This window comes from Bubalus kerabau, chromosome 12 (genome assembly GCF_029407905.1).
Source record: "Bubalus kerabau isolate K-KA32 ecotype Philippines breed swamp buffalo chromosome 12, PCC_UOA_SB_1v2, whole genome shotgun sequence".
Classification (NCBI taxonomy): Eukaryota; Metazoa; Chordata; class Mammalia; order Artiodactyla; family Bovidae; genus Bubalus; species Bubalus kerabau.
In genome coordinates this window covers 18,564,504-18,574,088 of record NC_073635.1, presented here as the reverse complement: position 1 = coordinate 18,574,088, position 9,585 = coordinate 18,564,504, and the positions used below count along the sequence as shown (strand labels likewise).

The following is a 9,585-nucleotide window of genomic DNA, read 5'->3' as shown; positions in this document are numbered from 1 at the left end:
CCCCTGGAGAAGGGATAGGCTACCCACTCCAGTATTCTTGGGCTTCCCCTGTGGCTCAGCTGGTAAAGAATCTGCTTGCAATGCGGGAGACCTGGATTTGATCCCTGGGTCCGGAAGATTCCTCTGTGGAGAAGGGAAAGGCTACCCACTCCAGTTTTCTGGCCTGGAAAATTCCATGGACTGTAGGTACAGATAGTTAATATGCATTTCTGAGGAATAATTTCAATAAACCGAGATCCTTATATCTTCCTATACCTAGAAAAGCTCTAAAATCATTAACTTGAGATGTCTGTTCTTTAATTAGCAGTGACTGTTTTATGTTTAACTGCATGGTCTTTTCCCCCAGCAAAAAAAGTCCTGTACATCCTGGCTCCTCTTTACCTTTTGGGAGCAGTTCCTCAGAGCTATCTGAGAAGTTATGTCCTGGCTAGGATCCTCAGTAACTAGTGTTTGATCATCTTCCCTTTGAGGACAGAATCATTCTGTTGTACGTATTCAGTCAGTTCAGTCGCTCAGCCCTGTTCCACTCTTTGTGACCCCATGGACTGCAGCACGGCCAGGCTTCCCTGTCCATCACCAACTCCCGGAGTTTACTCAAACTCATGTTCATCCACTCGGAGATGCCATCCAACCATCTCATCCTCTGTTGTTCCCTTTTGTCCCGCCTTTGATCTTTCCCAGCATCAGGGTCTTTTTTCCAGAGTCAGTTCCCTGCATCAGGTGGCCCAAGTATTGGATACTTTGGGATACTGGACAAAGTATGGGATATTTTGGGACAAAGTACTGGATATTGGATTTGGGATAAGGCAGTATTTGGCACAAAAACAGGAATGCAAGTTCTTGTTTTCTGAAGGAACCCCGTTTTACAGCTGAGGCACCTGAGACTCAGTTATGTTAAGATCACACAGGTAGTGGCCTTGATCATCTCCATTACATTTCGCTAGAAAAGCTCCGGGTTTCTGAGCGCCGACCTCAGGTCTGATGTTCAGGCTGCGGTGTCCAGTTACAAAGGTTAAAGTTTGCTCTCTGTCCGCCTACGCGAGCTTGTCAACAGTAACACCTGCGGCACTCGCCCAGGGCCACCACTGCAGAGTTAATCCGAGGCTCCGCCCCCTGGGCGGGGCTAGGGGCGGTGCGCGCGTAGGGAGCCGCCGCGTCTCCGGCCGTCTCGAGGTTCTGCGCCTGCGCGCGGCGCCCAGGGGACTTGGTCGGAGTGAGAAATGGCGGCCTCCGTGTTCTACAGCCGGCTCTTGGCTGCCGCCACCCTGAGGAGCCACCGACCCCTAACGGCGCTGCCGGCCGCCGCCCAGGTATTGAGGCCCTGCCCGCTCTCGCTTTGAGGGTTGGCAGGAGAAAGGGCGAGGTGGAGGGCTGGCTCCTGTGGGCGAGGTGTGAGGGGGCCCGGGGCCCGGCTCCGGGTCACTCCGCAGTCGGTGACATTGGGTGATAGGGGGGTGCCCCGCCGGAGTGGCGGGCGGCTTGCCCGGGAGTGCTGCCCGCCAGGCCTGCGAACCGGCTCATGTTTGCGCCTTTTTGCTGCAGCCTGAAATCTGCGAGGAGCTCCGGCTATCTGGCCAGGGCTGCTCACCTTGTTACTCAGAGGGCGGCGGCGGCGGCGGCGGCGGGGAGCCCTCTTTTTGGAGCCCTTTTGGGGGGGGGGGTGGGCTCCGAAAGGAGAGGCGGGGGCTGGGCACCTTCTCCTGCTTGCTCCTGCCTCCCGCGCGTTGAGCCGAGGCTTCCGCGGCTCTTTGAGGAGGAGGGCATGCCCTTCAGATACACTTTTGTGTCTCTTGGATGCTTCGCAGAACCAGTACTGCTTGCTGACTGGCCTTTCCTGAGACGAGGTCGGGAAGCTTCCCAGGTTGTTGTTTAATAGTGAGAATGAGATGATGTTCACCAGCTTATCAGTTGGGGAAATAAAATAATCTTTTGGATCACTTTTTTTTTTTCTGCATACACCATAACATCATAGCCTCAAAGTGTGTGTGTGTGTGTGTGTGTGTGTGTGTGTTTAAGTTTGTGTGTGTTTAAGTAAAAGTAACGGAGCAAGGGCTTGAGTGTCCATGGCACAGAAAGCCAAATTCTGACGGGTTGTTTGCAGTAAACTAAGGGTTTATTTGCAGGGCGCCAGGTAATTCACAGATCTACTGCAACTTGATCTTTCAGTTAGGAGTTCGTTTTTTTTTTTTTAAGGAGTTGTTTTTAAAGGGGGAGAACAAAGAAGCTGGGAGTAATCATTGGCTTGTGTAATTTCTGTGACATTTCTGATTCTAGTATCAGGGAGTTGAGTTGTCTATGATGTACGATTCTCTGATCAAATGGTCCAAGGCTTGGGGCCTATTAGGTCATCTTTCCCTGAAGAAGCAGCCTGAGTTTGTTCTTTACTAATGGTAACTGCAGTAGCCGGTTTAGGACATTAATGATGTCATCAACACAGCAGTTTTAGTCATCAGACTCTGGTTGATTAGTGTTCAGATAGCACAGGATTGAGGTAGCGGGGGACAAGAAAGGGGATAAAGTTTTGGGTAAAGAGATTAATCATAAATTCTGTAAGGGAATTTGGTGGTAGGAGGCCTTGGTTTCCTGTGTGTTGGAGCATTTGGTGTATGCCAGGAACTGTGCCAAGCATTGTACATGTAGTCTTTCATTAGGCTTTTGAGCAACACTGTAAGGAAGTCGTTAATCTCCGTATCACTGATGGAGAAACTCTGGCTGAGAGAAGGAGTAATTTGGTCTAGATCACCAAGCAGTTGAGATCAGAACTGAGCCTTCATTCCGGAAGCATGTAGCTCCAAAGTCTGTGTTTGAATCTGCTCTACAGTCTTTTTCTAGAACATAAGAATTAGACAATTCTTCCCAATATATGTTGACACTAATAAACTTGTGGAAGGGTATGATTGGCTTCATAAGTCATTTCCAGAGCTTTTGGTTGTGTTCTGAAGTAACCTCAGACATGCTGTAAATGAATTTAGATATTTTTATTTTCTTTTTAAAGCTATTCATTCTTTCAATCTAGTGAATTCTGTGAATTTGCTTCCTAATAGGGGAAGTGATTTTTTTTTTTTTTTTAGCCTTGAACTTCCTTCTTTTGGGTCTTAAAGGGTGCTGTCTGGTTTTTAGAAAATGAGATTTTGGTGAACAGAACTGTTTCCCTTCTAATCATTGTCTTTATACTTTTGGAAATTCCTTTAAAAGTCTTTATTTCTTATAGAGATGCCTGATACATTGTCTTAAACATCTCTTCCACCCTCACATTAAGAAATACAGCTTTGGAATTTGAATTCACCTTAGTCTAACCCCTTGCTTTTGTTTTTAATTTAATCTTTAATTTGTATTGGAGTACAGTTGATCTATAATGTTGTGTTTCAGGTACAGCTTAGTGATTCAATTATATATATATATATTATACTCAGTTATATTTAATATATCAATTATATACAGATATATATGTGTGTGGTATACATATATATATTCATTCTTTTTCAGACTCTTTTCCCATCTAGATTATTACAGAATATTGAGTAGAGTTTCTTGTGCTATAGAATAGGTCCTTACTGATTATCTATTTTATATATAGTAGTGTGTATGTGTTAATCCCAAACTCCTAATTAAGTGTTCCCCAACCTTTCTGGCACCAAGGACCAGTTTTGTGGAAGACAGTTTTTCCATGGGCTGGGGGGCGGGGATGGCTTTGGGATTATTCAGGTGTATTACATTTATTGTATACTTTATTTCTATTATTATTACATCAGCTCCACCTCAGATCATCAGGCGTTAGATACTGGAGGTTGGAGACCCTTGTCCTGATTTATCCTTCCTCCCCAAGTTTCCCCTTTGATAACACTGTTTTTGAAGTCTGTGAGTCTGTTTCTGTTTTGTAAATAAATTCATTTGTATCTTTTTTTTTATTCTGCATGTAAGTGATATCATATATTTATCTTTCTTAGTATAATAATCTTGAGATTCACCCATGTTCATGCAAATGGCATTATCTCGTTCATTTATGACTGAGTAGTATTCTATTGTAAAGATTTACCACATCTTCTTTATCCAGTCCTCTGACAGTGGACATTTAGGTTGCTTCCGTTATCTTGGCTATTGTAAATAATACTATCAAGAACATTGGGTCTAACCCCTTGCTTTTGTAGATGGGGACATAGAGGTACAGAGCTTAAGGAATCTTGTTCAAGGTCACCCATTGAGTTTAGCAAATTTGCTTAAACATTTTGTTCAGTGCTCTGACCTTCTTCTTGTTTCTCTGTATCTTTTGTCTAGTGTATATTTGATAAAAATAGTTCAAGTTATGAGCATATTAAACAATTTAAGATATCTTCTTTGTTCGTTGTGAATCATACTCCCTAGTAACTACACTTCCCCACTTTTGAATAAGTATTACTTACACTCAGTATGGGTTGGAGAGGTGGTGGTGGAGGAGTTTGGCCAGGAGTTGGTGGCCTTTTGGCAGGAGGAATCTTCTAAGTGATACATCAGGAAAGAAAAATGCATCAGTGTGGGGAATCTTTGTGATTATGCAGGGATTTGTATTACCATCATGATTCCCAGCTGATGGTATTTCAAGTTATAGCTTCTAGTGGCACAAGGAAAGGATTATCAAAATATTTCTGATATTTTAAAAAAACCTTAATATGGTCTGAAAAGCTGTCAGCAACACCTTATGAGTACTACTAATTCTTTTAGACATTTGAAAGAAACCATAAAAATAAAGTTTTGTGTCATGGATTTATCATCAAGCTTTTTTGGAAAAATTTTAAACTGATAGGTATGTTTCAACTATACATTGAACACCCGTACTACCCTCACCTTCATTTAACATTCTGCCACATTTTCTTTAAAAATTTATGTTATTCAATTTTTATAATTTATAAAAATTATATCATTTAAAATATTATATATATAATATATATAACTTATATACATATGCTGCTGCTGCTGCTGCTGCTAAGTCGCTTCAGTTGTGTCCGACTCTGTGCGACTCCATAGACAGCAGCCCATTAGGCTCCCCCGTCCCTGGGATTCTCCAGGCAAGAACATTAGAGTGGGTTGCCATTTCCTTCTCCAGTGCATGAAAGTAAAAAGTGAAAGTGAAGTCGCTCAGTCGTTTCCAACTCTTAGCGACCCCATGGACTGCAGCCTACCAGGCTCCTCCGTCCATGGATTTTCCAGGCAAGAGTACTGGAGTGGGGTGCCATTGCCTTCTCTGATGTACATATGCATGTATGTATAAATTACATTCATATATTTTTGTTCAAGTATTTGAGAATAAGTTACAGCTATCGTGGCACTTCATCCTTAGATATTGCAACGTATGTCTCTTAAGAATGAGAGACACAAATAACCACAATATAGTTATCATACTTTAGAAATATAAAATTGCCATAATACTAATATCTAATGTATAGGGCAGATTCGTATTTCCCCAGTTGTCCCCAAAATGTCCTTTTTAGCTGTTAGGTTGTTTTTTTTTTAAAACTGGGGTCAAGCCTCTAGTATTTTTTTTCTGGTCTGTCTAGATAATTACGTACCACCTGGTGATTATGCTTGCTCTTAGACTTGTTGCAGCTGTTTATTTACACATCTGTGAACTCTGTGGTTGGGACCAAGTTGATCTCATTCTTTTAGTGTTCCTAGTAGTTGGACTATAAAGAAAGCTGACCACCGAAGAATTGATGCTTTTGAACTGTGGTGTTGGAGAAGACTCTTGAGAGTCCCTTGGACTGCAAGGAGATCCAACCAGTCCATCCTAAAGATCAGTCCTGGGTGTTCATTGGAAGGACTGATGTTGAAGCTGAAACTCCAATAGTTTGGCCACCTGATTCGAAGAGCTGACTCATTTGAAAAGACCCTGATGCTGGGGAAGATTGAAGGCAGGAGGAGAAGGGGACGACAGAGGATGAGATGGTTGGATGGTGTCACCGACTCGATGGACATGGGTTTGGGTGGACTCCAGGAGTTGGTGATGGACAGGGAGGCCTGGCATGCTGCGGTTCATGGGGTCACAAAGAGTCGGACACAACTGAACGACTGAACTGAACTGAACTGAGTACAGTGTCTGGTATATAGGCATCCAAAAACTGTTTCAGTGTATGACTATTTTTACCAAGCTTATGCTAGGTACTCTCCCTTGGCCCCCTTATTTTTATTATTTTGAGGTATAATTTCTGTACAGCAAAGTACATAATTTATGTATAACTTCAGTTTTTGCTGTTCAGTTGCTAAGTTGTATCCGACTCTTTGTGATCCCATGTGAGTAGCTAGATTAATTTGTATGTATGGATCCATCTGTGTAGCTGCCGTTCAAATCGTGGTGTGTGTGTGTGTATAGTGTTTTTAGTCTTCAGAAGGCACTCTCTTTATCAGTACTCAGCAACAGAAGGTAGCCAACCACTTATTCTGACTTCCATCACTGTATGTTAATTCTGAGTTTGAACTATATTTTAAAAAATCGTATAAGTTTGTGTTGTTGTGTCTGGCTTCTTTCCCTTAAAATTGTACTTGTGAGATGAATCCATTGTTGTGTGAGCAATACGTTTTTCCTTTTTTGCTCTTGATTTTTCTATTGATATAGTACATTGTACCCATTCTTCTATTTTTAAAACAATTTAAATTATTTGTTTTTCTGTTTTGGCTGTGCTGGGTCTTCACTGTGGTGCTTAGTTGCCCCAAGGCATGTAGGATCTTATTTCCCCTACCAGGATTATTAAACCCATGTTCCTTGCATTGAAGGGTGGATTCTTAACCACTGGAGCACCAAGGAAGTTCCTACCCATTCTTCTGCTGATGAGCAGTTGGGTCGTTTCCATTTTTTTGTCTATTTTGAATAACCCTGCTATATATGCCTTTTGATAGACTAAGCACTCATTTCTCTTGAGACTTTACCCAAGAGTGGGATTTCACAAGGTAGATGTACACTGAAGTTTAGGAGGTTGTTAGTTTTTAATACTAAAGTGAAACTAAATCAGGGAATTGAGCTACCAAGAGAAATTTTATCCAGGGTTTTAGCTTACCAAATGAATCAGAAATAGCTTGCTATTCTATATGATTGATTTGTTAGACTATTTGTTCTCAAACTGTAGAGTGCTTAAGAATCAACTGAATAACTTTACAAATGCAGATTTTTTTGAGGCACAGTTTGTCCCAAATTGGGGTGAGGTGCCAGGTATTTGGGCTTCCCTGGTGCCTTAGCGGTAAAGAACTCACCTGCTAATGCAGGAGACATAAGAGACGTGGATTCGATCCCTAGGACTCGAAGATCCCCTGGAGAGGGCATGGCAACCCAGTTTTTCCAGTATTTTTGCCTGTAGAGTCCCATGGACAGAGGATCTTGGCGGCCTCAGTTCATAGGGTCACAAAGAGTCGGACCCGACTGACTGAGCGACTGAGCATGCACACGCACATGAGGTTTTTACATCCCTACCTTAACTCTCATTGGCCAGTCGTTGGCTATAGGCTGACAGTGGGAAAGGAGTATGACTTTGGGCAGAAAGGCTCCAATGAGGGGACTCAGCTGAGGCCTGTCGGCTGCCAGCCCTCCCAGCAGCTGGGGCTATGAATGCCTTGGTCCTGAGGGGGGATCTGGGTGGCACACCACGATGTGTAGTGCTGATGAAGTTGAGGTTTGAATTTTGAATGTATGAAAGATTGATGGTACCACATCATACAGGTGCCTCATATCTCGTGTTAGGCAATTTGTTGGGTGCTGGAGGAATGATGGAGAGAAGAAAGATGGGAAGGATTTTTGATTTGGTGGAAATAGGAGATTGGTTTTAGATCTGCAGAATTTGGCTTTGAGGTAGAAATGCTCTGTAGATCATTAGGGATATGGTAGTAAAGCTCAAATGAAAGTTAAAAACTAGAGATAATGAGGAAAAAGTTAAAACTATAAGGGTCGCTTTTGACATTTAGCTAGTAGATTTAGTTGTTAGTTTTGTGCTGTAATTTACCCTGAATATGGTATTTTGATGTTTTACTATGACAATTTTGTTATAGTTTTGAAGAATCAAGTATTCTAAAGTATTTTAAAGTGTTTTTAACAAGAATTCCTGCTAAATCACTCTTTATATAAATATGTCCCCAATTTCTCTAGGTCCTGGGAAGCTCTGGATTGTTTAACAACCATGGAGTCCAAATACAGCATCAACAGCAAAGGAATCTCTCGCTGCATGAATACCTGAGTATGGAATTGTTGCAGGAAGCTGGCGTCTCCATTCCCAAAGGACATGTGGCTAAGTCACCAGATGAAGCTTATGCAATTGCCAAAAAATTAGGTACTAAATTAAGAAATAGGTTCTCAGATAAGATATGAACTTTACTTCTGGCTTAATAACAACTTTTGGCTTTTCTTTTATATTTTTAAAAATAAGTTTTATTAATGTAAAAGAGAAGACAATTGTTGACATGCTAAAATTATTGAGATTTTCTGAGCTCCCATAGTGCCCATAACTTAAGAATCAAAGCTTCAAGAAGTTGAAGTCCTGTTTTTAGTTTTTTGAGCTGAAGTCCTTTAGGGAAGGAAATTCTGGCTGTGTCGATTCTTCAGGGAATGGTGAAAGATCTTAGCTGTTTATGTATTTGTAAAGAGAAGTCTGGGGCTTCCCAGGTGGCACAATGGTAAAGAATCTGCCTGCCAGTGCAGGAGACCCAAGAGACTCGGTCGAGAAGATCCCCTGGAGTAGGAAACGGCAACCAGCTCCAGTATTCTTTCTTGGAAAATTCCCCAGAGGAGCCTGGCAGGCTGCAGTCCATGTGGTCACAAAGAGTCAGATATGACTGAGTGACTGAGAACACAAAGAGAGGTACAGTGTTTCCCCATCTTTTTTTTGGACATGAAAAATAGAGAATCAGAAGAAGAAAAAAAGAAGTTTAGCGTTAGAATGTAAGCTCTATGAGAGCAGGGTTTCTTTGTCTTTTATTCACTGATAGACCCCAATCTCTTAGAAGAGGGCTTGACACTTAGGTAATCAATATAAATGTTAATATTTTTAAATGAATTAAATAGTTCCCCATGTTTATTAGATTCTTTTATTGATAATAGAAACCTTAGTAGCTTTGATTAATTTGAATTTATGTTAATCTCAATTAAAAAATAAATTTGGAGTTTGGAAAGTATGCTTTATATTTTTAAGGATCTAATAAGAGAACATGTTAATGAGTAATGTACTAGCTATACACTGCATTTTCTTTTAGTAGTATTTAAAATCACACCAATTTTATGTATTAATAATTATCATAATCTCTCTTGTATGTACATTTGATTAATATGCCTTTAAATGTGCTTTGGTGAAGACTTTGCTTTTATTATTTTTTTTAGGAAAGATGTGGAACATTTTAAACTGTTGAAAATTGTAAAAGTTTTTGTCTCTATACTTACTTGTTTCTAGGATGGGTTTTTGTTTTTCAAAAGTGAAAGCATGTAGAAGACTAGAAGGTTGTCATATATCATATGATATGTTTTTGAATGGGGCACTCTTGATTTCCTTGTCTTGGAAGTATGATTTTTAATTTGCAGTTTTGTTTATTCTTAATCAGAAAAACAGTTCTTTTTATTCAGATTACAAACAAACTTCT

General features: G+C 41.0%; 1 protein-coding gene across 1 annotated transcript in view; it reads left to right on the top strand.

The window, feature by feature from the left end:
* The first annotated feature begins 1,154 nt into the window (after positions 1–1,154).
* Positions 1,155–9,585, top strand: part of SUCLA2 (succinate-CoA ligase ADP-forming subunit beta) — a 44,821-nt gene continuing 36,390 nt past the window's right edge. Inside the window, exons 1-2 of the mRNA XM_055542102.1 lie at positions 1,155–1,310; positions 8,105–8,285. Coding sequence (XP_055398077.1) covers positions 1,221–1,310; positions 8,105–8,285 — 271 coding nt within the window. The 5' untranslated portion in view covers positions 1,155–1,220. The remainder of the gene's footprint in view (positions 1,311–8,104; positions 8,286–9,585) is intronic.